We start from the raw sequence: 21479 nt of genomic DNA on the forward strand, positions 1-21479 counted from the left end.
ATAGAGCAACCGGAAGGCTTTGTAGCACACAACAAAGAGACCCACCTGTATAGATTGAAGAGAGCATTGTACGGACTCAAGCAGGCTCCTAGAGCATGTTATGAGCGCATTGACACATACTTGCAGAAAATGCGCTTTGTGAAGAGTGAAGCATATGCTAACCTCTACTACTTGGTAGTTGGTGGTGGAAATTCTCATTCTTGTTTTTTATGTGGATGACTTGTTTCTAACAGGTTCACTAGGGCTCATAGAGGACCGCAAGAGGGACCTTGCAAAAGAGTTTTAGATGAAGGAACTAGGACTTATGCACTACTTTCTAGGCATGAAGGTGTGACAGACAGATGGAGAGATTTTCTTTGGTCAAGGTAAATATTGCATTGAAATCTTGAAGAGATTCGGGATGGAGGATTGCAAAACCATGTCTACACCCATGATCACGAATTAGAGGAAAGTAGATACATCTAAGGAGAAGGATGTAGATCCCACCTTATACAGACAATTGATTGGTTCACTTATATATTTGGTCAACACTAAGCTAGATATAACATTTGTAGTAAACTATCTTAGTTAGTTCATGGTTGAACCAAAGAGAATGCATTGGACAACGACCAAGCATGTATCGTGTTACTTGCGTGGTACAGTTGAGTATGGGATCACATATGTTTGAGGTGAAGGTATTAGGTTGATGGACTAAACTGATGCAGATTGGCAAGGAAGTACAATGAAAAAACAAGCACTTTAGGGTGTTGTATCTTAGTTCAACAAGAAGCAAAAATCCATGGCTCTGAGTTCAGCAAAAGCAAAATAAATAGTAGCTAGCATGGCGACATGTGAAGCTATATGGCTTCAAAAGTTGTTAGTAGCCTTGTTTGGTCAGTAGGTTGAGACTACTGTGATACACTACGACAATGAGAGTTGCATCAAGTTGTATGAGAACCCAGTGTTTCATGATAGGTCTGAACATATAGACATCACATATCACTTCATCAGACATTGTGTACAACGGGGGGTTGTTAAGCAATAGTACATACCTATAGAGGAACAAGTAGCAGACATTGTAGCTAAGGCATTGGGGAAGGTGAAATTCATCTTCTTCAGAGATAGGTATTATGTAGAACAACTTCCTCGCTAAGAGGGAATGTTAGTTTTAGGTAGCTTCGACAGTTGTTTGTCCATATGTGATTAATTGGCAAATAATTTTTAGAGTCACGACAAATATTTGTTAATTAATTGACTCCTTCTAGAAACTTCTTGATAGGAAGCAATTAGAAACTTCTTGGTTTAGTTGTCTTGATTAAGAAGTAACTAGAAACCTCTTGGTTAAGTAGTATAAAAGGGGGTCAAGGGAGGCATTTGGAGAACAAAACATAATAGAGAACAAGAAGAAGTTGTAGAAGCATTTGCAGTGTTAGCAAATGAGTTCGTCGTGATAGCAAACAGTTTTGTAATGTTAGCAAGGGCGCAGCGATAGCATTGGGGATAGCAGTGAAAAATATCAACAGGAAAAATTAGGAAGTTGTTTGAATTCTGCCAATGAGAGGCAATGAATTTTGTATCTTTTGATTTGTTGAAGTTAATATATTTTCCATCTACAGAATTGGTTTTCCTTTAGGGGTTTTTCCAAAGACGATTTGTCAGAAAATATTGTGTTCTAAATTTTTTTCCGTATTTTATTGATGAAGTTGCAGTTATGTTATTTTTTGATATTAGCTGAGAATTTATTTTCACCAATTTAATAATCATTTACAATAGGAGATTAATAATAGTGACTGCAATAGTATTAATTTTCACAATTATTCTATTATTAATGTTGAAGATATGAAAATTTTAATCTAATAGAATAATTTAAACTCATTTTATTTTTAAATATATAAAAACTGATAAATATATACTTATTTACGACGCAGAAGAAATGGTCCTTGTTGTCAAGATTGAAACACTTTTTTTTCAAACGCATCCCGCCATTGGCAAACACATCCCGACCTGAAAATGGCGAGCATTTCCAGATTGAAAGCAAGAAGCAGCGCAGAGCAGGTGGAATGCCTTGACGAGCTGATTACAAACATACTTTCGAGATTTTCCACCAAAGATGTGCTCAAAATGTCCACAGTACGAAAGAGGTGGCGCGCCCTTATTTTTGACCCAGGTTTTGTTTACACCCATCACAAGAATTGTCACAAGGAATCGATATTTTATTTCAGTGATATAGCACAACAACCGACGCCAGAGAAATTCCAGTTTCGCTCTTTCAATTCCCAAACTGGTAATATTTCCACTGTTCCTTTTTCTTTGGAAGGCTTAGACAGTTCTTTTCGAAATGGGAGGTTTGAGATTGTTACCGTATCAAATGGGCTGATATGCTTTCATCCTCATGACTTAGTGGACATTCGTGTGTTCTGGGTGTACAACCCTGTGACAAAGTTCTTGAAAAAATTGCCAATGCCCTTTGAAGTGGATCTAGGAGCGGTATATTTTGGTGAAATTTGTTATACACAGAATACTCAAAAATTTGTGATGATATGCCATTCTATCGGTGAGGAGCAACCATGTACCCTGGTGTTTGATTCTCGTCTAAATTCTTGGTACAGGGGTCAGCAGCTACCTATATTGCGCTTCATTAATATCTATCAATACAGTTCTCTAGGGACTCAAGTTTTTTTTAATGGTGTCATTTATTTCATCGTTGGAGTCGAAATCAAAGATGCTCAGGAATTGGAAGGATTTAAAGATTTAGAGGGCTTGAGTGAAGATGGGGATGATATTTTGCAGACAATTATAGGTTATGATGTGAATCAAGATCAATGGGGTTTTAATCTTTCCGTTCCTGCCTCAGTAGGCTGTATATTTTGCCTCATTGAATGGGAGGGAAATATATTAGTTTGTGCATCGGAGTATGCTGATGGGCTTTTTGTTTTCTGGGTATTGGATACAGAGCATAAGCGGTTGATTTCAGAACGAGAATTGGATTTAAGGCACGAGCTTCACACTTCGTGGGAGGTATCTGCGAGCAGTGGTGTAGTATGGTTCACATGCGGTTACAATTCTGTCATAGTTTACCATATGAAGAACAGACAATGGTCACGTCATCGAATAGATGATACATTTGATTTGCAGCACCCTCGCAATCTAACATTTGTAACATTTGAGCCTACCCTTTTGTCATTTTGAAGCCCTTTGCTGAAGGTGGGAGTTGGCTTACAGTTTTGGTGTTGCTTGCATTCATGTGACTTTTTGGGTTTGGCATAGAGAAGTAAGGTGACCTGAAAATTCTTTTTGGGTTCAGCTAATGATTGTCTGTTTTGGTTGGGCATTGTTGTCAGTGTCGTCGAAGTGTAATAGAGGATAGCTTCCTGTCTATCTTCTACCATTCACTCTTGCGACGTCTTTGGTTTAAACAATTCGTTGTTTCATGGTTCTGTCCATTACAATGACTCCCTTGTTTATGAGCATATATTGATGATAAAGTTTGTCATGGGTTCAACAAGATTGAGCCATAAGTAGTGTGTTGATATTTTAGGCATGGTCTCAGACAATTGCTCCTGTGAGATAAGATCAACAGTTCAACACTGAATGAGAATTGAAATACAATAACATTCATGCGGTATACTGACAAAGTATACAATTTTCAAGTTCAAGTTTATCTAGATACTATTATCAAGTTCTAAGTTTTAACAATTGGAATTGTTAAGTTTTAGAGAAAGAGAATCAGTCACCATTATAGCCAACTTCTTGCAGCCTAAGCTCTTAAATGATACATAGGATTTCAATGATTTTTTGGTTGTCATTGTATGCTGTAATGTACTCTTCAATTTTTAGTTCACAATCTTGCTGTGTATTAACTCAATTTTGTGCTGCTTTGGTACTTTTTAACTTATTGTGGTACAACTTTTAAGTATTGAACTTTTACTAGTTAAACAGAAATATTTGCTAAGATACTATATACTTGCCAATAGAAGTTAATTAGTTAAAATTTCACAGATTCCAGTATATAACAGTGTTTATTGTGCTGCATATCATTTCTAGTACTTAATATTATGCTTACGTCTTCAACAACATCCATTTTATGATTAGTAAATCTTTTATTTTTGATCAACTTTTGAATTGTGTGGAAGTGTTTTGAACATTGATGTTTTTTTAGCACAATCATGAGACAGTAGACAGGGAGAGAAGAAATAAATGAGTTCTAACAGCCATAGAGGTGTATAAAGCTGTCCTTTAAGATCAGGTTTCCTAGTTTTCATCAAAATATTCTTTAATTTCTTGTTACCGTCATTTGTCACAATGGAACCCCTCTGTAGAAAATTTTATGGCTTCCAGTAAATAACGATGTTTATTGTGCTGCATATCATTTCTAGTGCTTAATGTTATACATACGTCTTCAACGTCATTCATTTTATGATTAGTAAATCTTTTCAAATTTTGAATTTTGTGAAACAGTTTTGAACATAGCTTTTTTTGAGCATGATCACGAGACAGTAGACAGAGAGATAATGGAATAAATCTGTTCAAACAGCCACAGAGGTGGATAAAACTGTCCATTAAGATTAGGCTTCCTAGTTTTCACCATAATATTCTTTACTTTCTTGTTACCGTCATTTGTCACAATGTAACCCCTCAGTGGGCAAGCAAAAATACATGTGTAGTTGCTAAACCTATCTTGGAATCGCATGGTCAAAATTCTACTTTCTTAAGATCCTCCTTTTTGCTTTGCTCTTAATTCAAATTCTTAATTACATTAACAATCTTTGGATTGTAAATTTATAAGATCTCATAGCAAGTAGATAAAAAATTGCTGCATGCAAGTCTAGTTACAAGTTTATGATTCAAAGGCTTCTTTCAATGGAGCATATGAGTGAGAAAGGGAGCAGAGTGGGAAATTCAAACGCTGATGCAGAGGGAGATTCTCAAGGGGACAAGGAAGATGATGGGTAAATGCTTGGAGCTGTTTCCCGCTCTTGTGCAAAGGTCTTCCGTTACCATTTTGAGGTTTTTATGTTGCAAGGGCACCGTTCTTGGATTGATCTCACCATGGATTCGGTCGGCTACCTTGCTTGGTGGAAGCTTCCGTACTACCCAGTGCCATTTTTCTGGGTTAGGAGTGAGTGTTGCACAGTTGTGCGTACTGCTGCATGAGCAGCTTGGGAGTGCCATACAGGATGGACCTCTCTGATGCTTCTCCAATTTTCTGTTATTCCTGTCAAAGGCTCGTTTCCTGTTGAAGTTAGGTGTGGCCTGTCTCCCACAATGTCATGCAACTGCTTTTTTTGTAGAAACTACTCTGAGGGTGTTCTGTTACCCGCTACTGCTTGGTTACAGCCTATTTGATGATCTCCATCATTGTTTGTATTGAATGCCCCAGTATTGAGAAGAAGTGTTATTTTGCGTGTTATGGCTAGTGCAGTGGAAGATGTTTTATTTGGCATAAGATCTGTTTGTGCTTGTGATCGTGCCGAGGAAGATGCTAGACTTGGAGTGAGAATTGTTTATGCAAGTTTTGTTTAGCCACTCACTTTATTTGCAACCTAATGTTGGTGGGACAGAAGTTGAGGGCATTCAGGGTATTAAACTAGGCTTGTTTCTGGCTGGCTTTGCTGAAATTGCTTTGCCTTTGTCATGTGTGTGAATTTTATGTTCATGGAGAGGTCTGTGCTTTGTGTGATTGCTTACTGCCCAAGTTTATGGAGTTGTCTGCCGCTTCCCTATCTCGGACCTTCGTTTGGGTGGATCTGTGTGTTGTGGTAGGTTGTCCATTCCTGTGTCATGGGGATGGTGTGTTCTGCTAGCTATAATTATTAGGCGTGGTCTGCTCTTGCCTGGTTCCTTGCTTTGTTTTGGGGTTTCTTCGCCTTTGTTGTTGGAGCCTCTCGTTTTTGGTACTGGTGAATTTGGGGCTTTTGCACGAGTCTTGCACTTTGCAGATCTGGGCCTGTTTCTTGCTGTGGCTGCTTGGTTATTGAGGTCTCACCTTATGTTGGTCAAGGCTTCTAGGTGTGGGCCCTGTCTGGTCTGGAGAAGGGGCTCTTTCCTCTTGTCTAGGGTTTCTCAGCCCGTCTTTTTTCAGTGTTTGGCTGCTTCTGGATTCTCACCTTGGGGTGGACTTTTTCTTGGTTCAGCGCAAGGGATTGGTGGTGGTGGTGATCCCTTTGTTTGTAGTTGTGGAGGGGTTTGAGGACTTTGGTTCAATGGTTACCATGAAGTTTGCTTTCTTGTTTTCTAGTTGTGGGTGTTTGATGGTGGAGGTATGGTGGGTTATGTTTTGCTTGATGGAAAGGTGTTGCTCCAGCTCTTGGAGGTCCTTGGAGATGTTTATAGTTCTTCGTTTGTTCTCCTTGCTGTGAGCTTGAAGATGTTGCCTACCCCAGACTTGGGGTTTGAGTTTTACAGCAACCTCTAGTTGGGTGCAATGGATGTTTCTGTCACTATCTGATTTTTTTTTGTTTTTTGTTTTGGATTGTCCATTATAACTGTTATGGATAGTGGTCTTGTTTCTTGTAGTAGCCATTCAATTGCTAATTGTTTTCAAGGGCTTGTTCTAGTTTTTGGTTGAATTCTGTAGTTGCCTTTGGGGTTATGTGATCCCTATTGAGGTTGGATGTATTCTATTGGCCATAGGAAGGATTTCATGCACTCAATTCGCTTTTTTCTCTTTCATGGTTTCTATGGGGGTGGAAGAGTCTCCTGTGGGGGTGGGGACTTGTTTTGTGATGGAGATTAGTAACTTTGGGCAGTCTTCTCTTCTGTATGGCTGCTTGGATGTGGGATGGTTTTGCAGTTGGCTTTCTAATCTATTAATCTCTTCCTTTTCTGTTCCTACTGAGGTGGGCTTCTTGTCTATTACCATGGAAAGGGTTTTTGCAGATGGGAGGTGTTTTTTCGGTTGGAGGGGTGTTCTTTATTAAAGGGTGATTTCTCATACCATTTTGTTACCCATTGCAAAGGCTGCAAAAACTTCCAAAAGTACCTCTGTTATTTTGACCCACTTACCAAGGTGTTGGTTGTTTGCTAGGAATGGCCCATTTTGGCCTCTATGTTCTAAGTGGCAAGTTGTAGCCCTTTATTTTTAAGAGGCCTTTTAATGGAAGGTAGGTAAATCTACTGATCGTATGCCCTTTGTGGCCTTGACATATAACAACTGGCAACTTTTGTAATGTGTTTTTGATCTCTTGATAGCCCTTGGGCTGTGGTTGTGTAAGGGTTAGCTCCTTTGTTTTGGCTGCTAATTAAAATCAAAAGCAATTTTATGATTCATGATTTTGGTTGCATTGTAGATTTGTAGGTTAGTCTCTATAAAACAAGTGTGTGTCTATGGTAACATAGTCTAATAAGTAGGGAGAAGGATTCACTTTGACATATTCTACTATGGGATATCTATGTTGATTATGTAAAACATGTTGTAGTAGATTATGGTTTTAAATTAAACAGTTTTCAAATATGGACAGATTTAAAAGTTGATTTTATTTGATTCAAATGTTGCTGAAATGTCAATTTGCTTGAGTTTAAATTATATGATAATATATCTTTATGTATTGTACGCAGTCATCAAATTCCATGATGTCACCCAATTGTATTTTATTATATTTCAAACATGTATTTATGTTTGTGAGCCATGACAGCCAGGTTTGTAGAGGTTTGTAGATCAGCGAGGCTATTTATTACATGATTTCGAACATTCACATAATCTTAAACATATGAAGGGGAGAGGGGCCAATAGGTGAGTGGGTTCCAAAAAGTACTGTGCGAAGTGGACACTTTAGGCTGGTACATGAACAAAATAGACCTATAGTACTGCACTAAAAATGTCCCATCAATGCATATTCTCAAAAATAGGGAAAATTTTGAAAAAACACCATTAGACATGATTTAATGCATACCTACGGGTTTTATTTAAGACCTTTTTTTTGTCACTTTTGCATAAAGCATGCTCCTGTAGCATTATTATATTTGATCATGCGGACTTAAACTTTTGGTTTTCAATAGAAAACTTGACAAAAAAGCTGCTGTAAAAATTTGAGAGTAATCTGAAATTTCTAAATAGCATTTTGAAAAGTGTGAAGTTAGGGTGAGCACATACAGGCTTTTTCTCCCCTAATCCCCTCCTGCATTTTATTTTCTTATTTTTCAGACATTATAGTTCAAAAATTTATTTCTGACTGCAGAAACATATTATCTATTTTAACCTTCAATCTTTTGATCAGTAGGTTATCGTGATTTCACATTCTATTCGGTGAAATATCATTTGTTCAGTAGGTTCTAACAAATTTAACAGATCAAAAATTACTAGATTCATTCTCCTTCAATATCGAGTTCAAATTTTTTTTGACAAACATATGTGGCGTTTGGTTGAACAGACATTCATCTTGGAAAGTGGAGACATGCATTTTTTTCCCATTACCATCGATGGAGTAGTTTTTAATTGATGCAAATTCAGTTTGCAAGCAGCATTGAAACTCAATAGCTTCATCGGACCAGTTTAAACGATAGCTTCATCAGACCAAAACTTTCATGCAACTTTCAGACCAGTTTGAATGATTTGTTGAAAACACATTGGAAACTTTCTATATTTAAAATCAGATCCTAATTGAAATAGAATATTTCTATAATTTTTTAGATTTCAGAAATAGAATATTTCTAAAATCATTTATAGAAAAATAGAACATTTTCATAATTTTTAAAATATATTTAATCTTTCTAAACTTTTTTGAAATGTAAACATAGCAATTCACATATAAATTCTAATTGTTTCATAAATTTCTAATAATAACAATACTCAGATCTGATACAATTGATGATACTAAATTAATTCATTTCCACCATGCACATCCAAACTTAATAGTGCCACTCTGTGCTGTGTTGGTATTCTTTATGATAATGTATTTCACTCCTCACAAATCTCCAACGAAAGCAATCATTTTAATTTTGATTTCTAAGAAGCAATCATCTCCTACGCCATTTCTGCTAATTGCACCCAATTCACTTCTCTTGAGGGTGCAATTAGCATTTGCCTTCCAAAGCTGACAGACAATAATTTAATATAAGTACTTTATATTTCTTTATGAATTATTGCTTGTATTTTGTATAAGGAATTACTAATTTATTTATCTATTTTGAAATTGTTTTAATCTGTATATTGTTCTGAGAGTCTTTTCTAAGTGGTGACAATATATTGCTTTTATTTTGCAAACTATTTATTTAATATTTGGTTCTTTAGTAGAAATCTGGTATTTAAATATGCAATAATTTCATATTTCACGATTAACTAATGAAAGAATAGGTGTCTCACTTTGGTATCTTCTTCATTCAAATAGAGGCCAAATGTGGTAAAAATGTACACAACATAAAAGAGATGACACACCCTCATTTTTAATGTTTTGTTTATACTTTATACCCATTATAAAAATTGTCACAAATACTTAATATTCTGTCTGACATATCATTCATTATAAATTCTTTATATATTTTTTTGATTCAATATCACTAGTGGTATAGTAATTAGTATATTGTTTTGATGGTTTTTTCTAAGAGGTAGCAATATATTGCTTTCATCTTGCAAACTTTTAATTTAATATTTTTTTTCTTTAGTAGAGATATGTTATTTAGATATGCAATAATTCATATTTCAAGATTTAAGATACTTAACTAATGGAAGAATACATGTTCTCACTTTGATATCTACTAATTCAAAATTAGACCAAATGCGGTAAAAATGTACATAGTGCGAAAGTGATAGGCAAATGATTTGTGGATATCCTTGTGGGTGTACAACCCTGTGACAATTTTTTTGAAAACAGTGCTAATGCCTTTTTTTAAATGGATATAGAGACAATATTTTTTGGTGAAGTTTGGTATCAAAGAACACTCTTAACATTGGAACATCTATATACATTGGTGTTTTATTCTCATTTGAATTTATGGTATAGGGGTTAGCCTCTACCTCGATTGCACTTTATTGATATTATTAAATACAATTCTCTAATGATTCAACGTCTTTCTAGTGTTGTTATTTATTCCATTGTTAGAGTGGAAAGAAGAGATGCCTAAAAATTGAAAGAATTTAGAGATGTAGAGGCACATGCCTTGTAAAGAGGTGACAATAAACTTTTGCACATTTTTAAAGGTTATTATGTAAATAAAGACCAGTGGGACTTTTCTCTTTTCATACATGCCTCAGTAGGCATTTATTTTGCCTCACTAAATGGGAGGGGATTCTCTAGTTTGTGCATCTAATTCCACCATAGGAATACGGAGATGTGTCTCCCCTTTTTGCTCCACATGTCAGAGAAAGGGACCCACTAGGGACTTGGGAACTTTGTCCTCGTGTCCCCATCGACACCACCATATTTCACCACCTCCATCAAGGAGGGGGGACGTCCCAATGTGGACAATTTATGTTCAATGTTTGATGGTCTAATTGTAAATGAATTTGGGATCTCAGATAGAGTGACATGATGAACAATTTTAATAATACTCAATTGAGAGTTTGATATAAATAGAGTTGTATCTTTGGATCTTATATCAACTGTAATTGATTAGAACAATTTCCAATATTCAAAACTATGTTCATAATGATGTAAGGTCCCTTTAGACGTGACTGTGATTTAATATAATAAATATTGTAGAAGGAAGCAAACTCTGTATTAATCACCGATGAGAATACTTGACATGTATAATATGTATCGAGGCCAATACAAAATATCTCCAACTCTCCATTTATATTTAGGATGCCTGAGCATTACAAGGAGGATATTGAGTTTAGTTGAGAACTCTCTCTCTCTCTCTCTCTCTCTCTCTCTCTCTCTCTCTCTCTCTCTCTCTCTCTCTCTTCAAATTCAGTACATGCTCCAATTCAACTGAAGCTACAATTTTAACACTCCCTCTTAGTGAGGGAGGATTGAATCATCAATATCTCCTCACTATAGTGATATTCAATTGATATGTGCATTGACATCAGATTTGTGATGTCTATCATGAGAATATAAGTTATTTGATTTTTGGCACTCTGGGGCAACAACTTAATGAAGTTGACCAAATAACAAGTAATCAGAATGTCATGAACTCTAGCATGACAAGTATCATTATCTTTGACACTTTGGGACAACTTAATGTAGTCTAATCATGATACGCTCATTATCATGACTATCAACACTCCAACACAACAACTTAATATAGTTTGTCATGATAACATGTCAAGTTATTGATGAGATCGTCACCTCACAATAGCGACCCTCAAAATATATATCAATGAAAGATTGTCACCTTTCATAACATAATTCAGATGTGAGAGATAGTAACTCTTTAACATAAAAGAAATTTAAATGAATATATAAATATACATCTTACAATATAATTGAGATTCAATCTCAAAAGTTACAATCACATTTTAATCATTCCATGTTTACGTCTAAAATGCTCTAGTTTTAGTTTAGAGAGAGGTTTAGTGAATATATCGACAATTTGCTCATCAATGCTAATGTATTCTAGCTTTAGGACATCTATGTCCACCATATCTCTAACATAGTGATAAGAAATTTCAATATGCTATGATCCGTTGTGGAAAACTAGATTTGTTGATAACTTTATGTAGTTCTAATTATCACAATACATAACTGTAAGGTTCAAAGTCTTTCCAAATAATCCAACTAGATACTTTCTTAACCATATTGCTTCTCTAGCTCTCATAGAAGCAATTGTGTATTCTACTTCAATGACACTTAGGGCAACTGTTGATTGCTTTATGCTAAACCAAATATCATCACAGAGCCAAAACTAAAAAATCTTGTAGTACTTTTATGGTTGATGGAACAGTTAACTCAGTAATAATTTGAGTACCCTTGAAGTTGAATCTCAACATGATCATATTTTAGACACAGTCCAATAGTACTACGTATGTATCGTAACATGTGTTTGACTGCCATGAGATGAATCTTCTTAGGTTTGTACATGAATTGACTTAATGTATTAGTTGCGTAAAAAATATCAGGACAAGTATTCACCAAGTACATTAACGATCCAATTATCTATTTGTAGTATGTAAAATTTGTAGGTTCAGATTCAATTTCATCATTTTTAAGTTTGTCAAGTTTTGTTTCCATTAGTTTGGATAACAAGTTGTAGTCGATCATTACAATTTGGTTAATATGTCAACAATGTATTTTCCTTGGTTTAAGATGTAGTTCTCCTTTTTCCATACTTCTAAACCCAAAAAATAGTGTAGAAGTCCAATATCTTTCATGTCAAACTTAAGCACAAGATCCTGTTACTAGTGAGTCATCAACATATAAAAAAAGAATTAACATATCACCATCTGATATTTTGAAATATATATTAGGATCATCTTCATTTTTGGAGTATCCCAGTTTAAAAAAGTAATTGTCTATCCTTTTGTACCATCCCCTGGGTACTTGTTTAAGGTTGTAAAGTGTCTTCTTTAGTTTGCACACATAGTAGTTTTTGTCATGAGTGAAAAATCCTTCTGGTAGTTCTATATATACTTGTTCATCGACAACACCATTATAAAAGATAGTCTTTATGTCCATTTGTCGTATCTTCCATCCTTTAGATGCTGCATTAGCAATAATGGTTCTGATAGAGGTGTATCGAGCAACTAGAGAAAATGTCTCTTCATAATCAATCCCAGCCTTTTGAGAAAACCCCTGAGCAATGAATCTGGATTTGTATTTTTCAATACTACCATTGGGTGCATGTTTGATTTTGAATAACCATTTAGAGGACACAACTGATTTATTCTTAGGTCTAGGTATGATATCCCATACATCATTTTTAAATATAGATTGATATTATTTAATCATTACATCTTTCCAAGCTTAACACGATAAAGTCTCTTCAACACTTGATGGTTCATATTTGATGAGGTCAAATATGAGGGCAAAACAACATGAATGACTTATGGTTTTCTTACTTTCTTTAAAGATTTCATCAGGTTCTACATTATTTTCTTCAATCATCTTTCTTTCCCATAGTGGTCTTTTCTTGTTATTAGGGATTTCAACATTTCTAGTAGTTGATGATAATGGTTCATGATCTTCTGAACCATTCTCCCTCTTATTCTCAACTATAGGGGTTTTATCTAGTTCTATAGTTGCTTCTTTTGCAATGTTTTTAGAGAGGTTATATGCAACATCTTCTTCAAATTTAGCATCTTTTTTTTATTTCAATAGTTCTTTGTCATGGAATGAAAACTTTGTAACCTTTGGAGGATTCACTATACCCAAAAAAAATATCTTTCTTCTCAGAGGGTTCTAATTTGGTTTTCGTTTCTTTTAGAACATGAATATATACATGACATCCAAATATTCCTAGGTGCTTAAATTTAGTTTGTTTCTTGTAAAGGCTTCTTCATGGGTTATATTCTCTAAGATTGAATGGGGACATCTATTTTGGATGTATACTGTGGTATTAGAGGCTTCAACCTAGAATGAGATGTGGATATTTCGATCATGCATCATTGCTTTAGCAGATTACTCCATTCTATTGAGAATTATAAGGTACTGAAAAACTCCCTCTTAATCCCAATAGAAGAGAAAAACTCTTGAAAGTTCTTAGAAATATATTCACCCCCATTGTTAGATCTTAGTGTCTTGATTTTCTTCCCAATTTTCTTTTCGACTAATTCTTTAAAATCTTTGAACTTTGATAATATTTTGTTTAATTCCTTAAGTTTTACGAAATAAATCCAAGTTTTCTTGGAGAAGTCAATCTATAAAGATTACATAATACAAGAAAAATCCCCCACCTATCGACCCTATCTACCCCAGCCTCAGATATAGTTGGTGGGAGGAGATAGTTGGGTAGGTCATCTTTGAGATCCCGATTATACCCTATATATATTGGCCCATTCTCTTTAGTTAAATAGATTCTCAAGGATCCCATGCAACACAACTCCATGCGGGTGAAAATGATAGCTTTAACTAGGAGTTGAGACCCTGGATAGAGCTAGTGAAGGTACTGATATAGGGACACATAAGTTAGTGTGAATAAGTTCAAGCACAACTTTAGATTTATGATCACTATTAGTAAAATATCCTTTGGTATGTTTTTCTAAGGCACATCCCTTGCAGGTCCCAATATGGTCATATTTTAGACTAGGTAGATATGTTACAATCATTTTTGTAGATAACAAGGCACAAAAATGAAGGTGGTTGAGCCTTCTAGGCTTAATTTTGTTAGAGTTTTAAACTTGATGGTTTAAGGCTAGGTCTTGAGGGTTCCAAAATTTATACAAACTCTCATCTTTGAAACCTATGGTGATTGCATTCTTAATATTTGAGTTCTTAGGCTAGGATAACACTTTATCTTCTTGTAAATTGATATGATACCCTTGATTTGATAGGCCTATAATTGAAACCAAATTCCTTTTTATGATAGGTAAAACTAATGCATGTTTTAGTTGTTGAGTAACTTTGGTTTTCAGTTATATAGAATAGGGTCCAATTCCTTTCACTAGGTAGGTAGAGTTATCCCTTATAGTTACTTCTTTAGTAGAGTGACCTTCAAAGTTTTTTAATCTGTCTTTGAATCTAGTTATGTTTCTAGATGCTCCATTGTCTATTATCCACTTATTTTTGTTGTTATTTAGCTCACTTGATAAGGCTAGAAAGAATAACAAGCTTTCTTCCTTGACTTTAGCTAGGACAACTTGATTTTTCTTCCTCTCAGGGTAGAATTTGTGAGATTATCAAACTTTATATCAATTATAGTATTGGACTTTAGACGTGTTATTTTTGGTATGTTTGATTACTCTTTCCCCTTTTTTCATTTGAAATTCCTGTATTTTCCTTTATTGTTTGTATTAACTAGAAGGGCTTGATTTTCTTCCTCTTGATTTGGATAGACTCCTCTAGTGATCAAACTTGATTCCTTTTCAGTACAATAATTCTTGAGTTGATCAAAACTTGGCAATTCAGGTCAAGCATTGATTCCTCAAATAAAGGACTCACAAGGCATAGATAATCCATTAAGAGCTATTAGAGACAATTCCTTGTCATCTACCTTATTTCCAATGGTTAATAGTTGATCTTTTAATTTTACAATTCACAAAAAACAAGATGTGATGGTCTCACCTTTATAGTAGTTGTTGTTTCAAGGTGAGCAATCTATTTATATTATTGATTTCAATATTTTTTGAATAGTCATGAACATCTCATAGGCATTTTTTAGATTTGATATAGATCGAAGTATATGGTCTTTAACATAATATAGAATAATCTTCATAGCTTTATTATTATCTCTTTTCAAGATTTTTTTATCTAGATCATTTTCAGGCATTATTTTAATTTTCTTCCACATATCCTTCTAATTCAAGTTCTCATAAAATAATCATAATTTGAATCTTCAGTGATATGCAATTTGAAGCACCTTCAAGTCTATCCTCCAGTATTATATGGTTCACCATGGTTGCAATCTGTCTAAATAGATCTGAAATTTGAATAATAAATGATTATTTATGCTCTATCAACTAGGCTCTAATACCATGTAAAGGAATTAGGGATCTTTGATAGAGTGACAGGATGAACAATATTAATGATACTCAACTAAGAGTCTAATATAAATATAATTGTATCTTTAGATCTAATATCAATTGTTATTGATTAGAACAATTTCCAATATTTATAACTATGTTCAAAATGATGCAAGGTCTGTTTAGATGTGAATATGATTGAATATAATATATATTATACAAGGAAGAAAACTTTGTATTAATCATCTATGAGAACACTTGACATGTGATTTAATTGATGCTTTCTTCTCAAGCAAGGACCATTTCTTTATAAGGAGTCATAATGCTTAGTACTTTTCTTTAATGTTGAGTCCTATGACTGATATCTTGAAAGGTATGAATACTTCCAATAGTCCAATCCATAAAAAAATCTTAAAACCATTAACACCTGCAACCATTTTCTATGTATTTTATCCCTTGATTTTGAACAAATACTTACTTCACACTTTGTTTCAGATTGTTCAACTTAGACCTCAAATAAGATTTAAATTTCAAGCCATGCTTGCTCACATCAAGCCTTGTATACACAAATGTTGCCCAAATTTTCTTAATCCAATGCATTACTATGTACCTATGTATGGAACTAATTTTTGTTTCTCTCTTCTTGAAGAATCTAATCTTGTAATGATAATTGTGTAATATGAGAACATTGGGGTATGTAATAAGTTTGTTAGAGGTGGAGCTCATCAAGAAGCTTGAATTGTCTTTGAATCCTTACTTTCAATTTTTGGATACTAATAAGGAGTTGTACTACCATATTTGATGTAAGGGAAAATTGATAATTGGGGCTAGAATCTTAGCCAAGTAACCAACAAGTTTTTTAACACGGACAAAGAAAAAACATAGGAAAGGAGAGAAAGAAATGCATATATGTTTTATACATTCATTCAAAGTATTGACACATGTTAGGTTGTGAAGCCTTCTCGATTGCAACCAATACAAAATGAAACAGTTACACATTTCTCTTAATACATGCAAGATCCATTATTTCTAGCATCTAAACTCTAACTTCTTCTATCTCCTCAAAACTACTCTAAACCTACAACATGAATCTCTATATATATACTGGATGAAATAGTTCAAAAAACCTTGTAGATCCAACACAGGAGTAACTACCCAAAATAGGTCCACATGTTTCCCAATGAAAGATCCATTTATTTAATGATGACTCAAATTAAATACATAGTTGACCTAGAAAGAAGAGCCAACAAAGAACAACTCAATTAATAGAAGATGTCGAGCCAACTCAATGACAAAAAAATTTGACCACTTTGATGACAACAACAATTGACCAAATTGGTGACAACACATTCCACCGAGCATGCCAAGGTAACTACCAAGAAAACCAAAGAAAAAAGTAATCAAGCACAACTACTAGGCTACTGAGATATAATATTGCAAAGAAATCCAAGATACTCTTGCATCAATGTTTCACGAGTTAGGATGGCTATGGACAAATTTTAATTTGTCAAAATTGGTGAGTCCTTTTTTGTAGGTTTTCCTAGTGACCCTTAATGAGGGAGTGAACTTTTGCATGTAATCAATTGAGAATGTTACATGCTTGAAGGACTTACTTGGGGTGAGAGAATATGTCAAATCTCGTAAGATGTTCCTAAGGGTATTTATTAAGGGGATTCCCCTTTATTTCTTTATTAATATCTAGATTGTTTGAAAGAGTTTTTTTATCTAAATGCTTTTTTTTTCTTGTGTATATTTATCCCAAATATATTTAATTTCACATGATGTTTCTTTCTAGTACTTTCTTATATCATATTTTTTGGATTGAACATTTATCACATCTTATATCATTTCTTTCAATTGTGAGTTTATAAAATCTCATAGCAAAAAGAAAGAGATTGGTTGCATGCAATTCTAATAAAAAAGTATGATTCATGCTTTTTGTTATACTACATATTTGTGGATTGGTTATTGTTAAACATTTATTAATGTGTATATAGTGGCAATCTAGAAAGCATGGATACACATTTATGTTAATAGATCTTACTATGGCATATTAATATTGATTATGTGTAACATGTTGTAGTTTCATTTTATTTTTCAAAGATTTTGATTCTAGATTAAATAGTTTTAAATATGTAGAGAAGTGAAACCAGTAGTATTTCATACACGTGCTTGAAATTTGAATTTGATGGCAAGGTATAGTTGAACTAGTTTATGGTATGATTTTTTTCCCAAGTTTGGGGATGACTATATAAGTGAAGGATAAATTTAAAACATATAGCTAAATTTGCATACATATATGTTACATTCACATGAAAACATGGATAAATCATGTCATTTTTAAATAGTAGAACCTTAACATACAACACTTCAATAGTCAAACTCAATATTCAATATGCATTCACAGTTCAAAATTCATTGTCTGCAATATGCATGTAATATTATAATAATAATAGAAAAATTTGAAATACACCCAATGACATAATTTGGAATTCATTTTCAATAGCAACAAGAAAAACAAGCCACCTTCCAAACTGAAGGACACTACAATCATTGAAGTCTAATATAAATTATTTGTGCACACACTATATACATAATGTTATGATTACTTACCAAGATGATTATTCCATAAAATACTGGCATGAAGAACCTTTGAAATTATGTTGGAGTTCAATCTTGTAGTTTTGGCATTGACATGGCAATGCTTTCAATAGATAGTTGATCAAGTATGTCTCCTCGTGATCTTCTCACTTTAGACCACATTCAACAATGATATACATTTGGTTTACATTATTACGTTCTCACTTTAGACCAAACAATAATAAGTATAACAGGGAAAACTTGGAAGGAAGGGCCCACTTTATTATTAAAAAAATAGCTTTATAGGAGAAAAATTGTAATGCCCCACTCGGTGATCCTTGGAACAAGGATAAATAACAGCCAATATTTTTCTTAAGAGATAAGAATGGATTTAATGACATCAACATGCAATCGATCTAAAATTGCAATGGAAGACTTAACCAAGCAATCCACATAACTAATGATCTCCAAGAATCACTACTTAATAATGCATTCAACAACCAACTATGAAAGTTTAGACAAAAAAGAAATCCATAATCTCTAAACTGTCAAGACTTGGGAAGGGGTGCAACCCAATAGGGTATCCAAAACACCCTTTGAATCTCAATCGACAAGTCTAAAGATGCCTATTGTTTTCCCAAGTAGGTTTTTGCACATAAATTAGGTGATACTTTCTAGTATCGTATGATATTGTACAATACTACCAGGTGATACATTTCTAGTATCAGGCAATACTTCTTATAACTACCATGTGATACTTTCTAATATCACATGATATATACTTTACTATTACCATTTGATACTTTACCAATGTCACACAATAGAACTCATTACTACATGTGATACTTTCTAGTATCGCACAATATTTCTTTCTATAGTCATGTGATACTTTTCCAGTATTGCCCAATGCTAAACTTATGTCACCTAGGTTGCAAGGAAACACCATGACAAACAATCAGAAGGGGGAAAGCGTTAGAATCTCCACACTAGGAAGTATTGGATCCACAATAGTTGATGAGTAAATAATAAAAAGCATAAGGAGATTAATAATCTAACATCTAACCATAACATCTAATCCATAGCATCTAATATAATCATGCAAAAATAAACATCAGAGTGAAAATACATGTGCATAAATCAACTAACTTAGTGAACTGAAATAACATAAACCACATAGAAACATACTTTAACAAATATAGAGAACCATGTGAGCATCCAACTCCGAAACTAAACATGAAGGAAGGCTAAATTTGTGCATCGGTCCCTAGCAATAGTAAAGGTAGCTACGCCTCCCAATCATGTGGAACCCTTAGGCCCACTCTCATCATGCTGATGGAGATAGTGATCTGAGATTAAACACACACAATATAGTCATCCATCGCTAACACTCACACCAAATAGTACAGAGGATTGAAACCAAGTTCATGAGACAATGCAATACAATAGGTCCTGGTCAGACACTCTATGGGTCTATTATGTAGGGATTCTGGTGTAGAATAGATTGCTTAGTATCATGGAGCCCAAGCTAAAACATCATGTGGAAACTCTCCCTTAGGAGGCCATCAAATTGTGTACTCAGATCAAACCATACAAACTCAAATCGTATAAGTATTTAACATTTTACTATCTTAGTTTTATTACCCATTTATTCATTTAGTTATCACTTATTTAGAAACCTTTTTCACATTAACCTTGTCAGGAACATGACTTGAGGTTATGAGAGAAGCCCCTTCATTGATTTACCCTACATACCCATGCTCATCAGATGATGAGTGCCTGTAGGCAATGTAGTTTCACAACCCAACCCCAATGAACATAACTCAACCTAAAGCAACTGAGAGTTCAAGTCTCGCAAGAACTTGACTAGTGCACATTCATGTTCTCATGTATGGGCAAACCAACTGCACAATGATCATAAACAACAAGTGCTAGATGAGAAATAAATAAAATACCAAGTATCAAATCATTGAACCAAGCATGTAGCTAGCAGTATAGATTCAACACGAGTCAATATGGACTTGACATGAATCCCAATACAATAAAATACATCTCAGGTCAAATAGATATCCCTATAGATGATTTGAATCCATGACCAACTTTAGTACCAAGAAAACTTGAGAAAGCCTGATGACATGCAAATTGAGGCAAAAACTAAAAATGCCCAAAAAACCATGAAATTAAAACACATTATGCTATTAGGTACAAAAGTTACTATTGGTGTAAATAGGTATTTACTATTTACACTTTACTTAAGTTTACTTAGGTTGGTGCATTATTTTATTATTTTATTTTGTGAGACACTTAGGAGTTTGTGTACCTTTTGAGTTGTCATGTTGACAACATAGAAGTATGCAACTTTATTTTAGTACATGGTGTCTACAACACTAGATTTTGCATCATTCACTAAGTTGTCATGTAGACAACACAGTTATTCATGCTCCTAATTTAGCACATGTTGTCTACAACACTAATTTGCATGTTACACCATTGTAGGCTTATCCTCTCATCATCACACTTACTTCTGTGCTTAATGGAGGATAACCCATATCTGGTGGATATGTGCCTAGTTGTATGACTAATCATGATGCTAATTTTGAGCCATTCTAGATGCATCTTAGAGGCCTTTATATACAGGTATTCATGGTGTAGTTGTACATTGTATTGAATACTATACAATTATTTTGATCATACTCTGGTCTAATTTGTGCTTGTGTTTTGAGTTCCTTGGTCTTGGGTGAATTTTTCCCTAAGGTAGATTCTTACATGGTATCAGAGCCGAGGGAGATACTTGTCACATAGCCATTGGAGACCTTGTTTCTTCATCTCTTAAAGGGACTCGATTCAGATCCGAAGCATCTGTAGCAATTAGGAGCATCTAGAGCCAAAGTGGACCTCGCCATTGCATCTGGAGTAAAGATTCGATGAAGATCGACTATAAATATGCCTACCTTAGGCCATAGTTGATTGTGAGGCAATTTTTTTTGCAAATCAAAACCTGAAGGCCCAATTTGCAAGCTGGGTATGGTCTTTATTTGATCTGTTAAATTCATTTTTTGAATTTGTTAATTCTGCAATTTTCTGCATTTTTGAAATTTTTTTTTGGAAATTATTTTCTACCCATTCAGGGGTGCAGAGAATTTTTTTTTGATCTAGGTACTATGTAGTCACACCCCGGCCATGAACCTGTGCAGAATATTCTACAATGAATATTCTACATTTGGTGGCATATTCCATTTGAAAATCTGGCAATCGCTAAATTCCAACTGATGGCCACAAAATTACATCACGATGGTGTAGAGAAATTATTTTCTGCCCATTCGGGGGTGTAGAGAAATTTTTTTTGGTCTAGGTACTATGTAGTCACACCCCGGCCCTGAACTTGTGCAGAATATTCTACAATGAATATTCTACATTTGGCAGCATA

General features: G+C 34.3%; 1 protein-coding gene across 1 annotated transcript; it reads left to right on the plus strand.

Annotated features, from left to right (window-relative positions):
• Positions 1-1989: 1989 nt before the first annotated feature.
• Positions 1990-3168, plus strand: LOC149572075 (F-box protein At5g49610-like). Its single transcript, XM_089815768.1, has one exon. The coding sequence runs from the start codon at positions 1990-1992 to the stop codon at positions 3166-3168; it is 1179 nt and encodes a 392-aa protein (XP_089671894.1).
• Positions 3169-21479: the final 18311 nt, after the last annotated feature.

Source organism: Cupressus sempervirens, chromosome 2 (genome assembly GCF_028749045.1).
Source record: "Cupressus sempervirens isolate cs-2001-9-10 chromosome 2, ASM2874904v1, whole genome shotgun sequence".
Taxonomy (NCBI): domain Eukaryota; kingdom Viridiplantae; phylum Streptophyta; class Pinopsida; order Cupressales; family Cupressaceae; genus Cupressus; species Cupressus sempervirens.

What these genes read in the sequence shown, in the direction of transcription:
- LOC149572075 (XM_089815768.1), top strand. Translation starts at nt 1,990, where the DNA reads ATGGCGAGCATTTCCAGATTGAAAGCAAGAAGCAGCGCAGAGCAGGTG.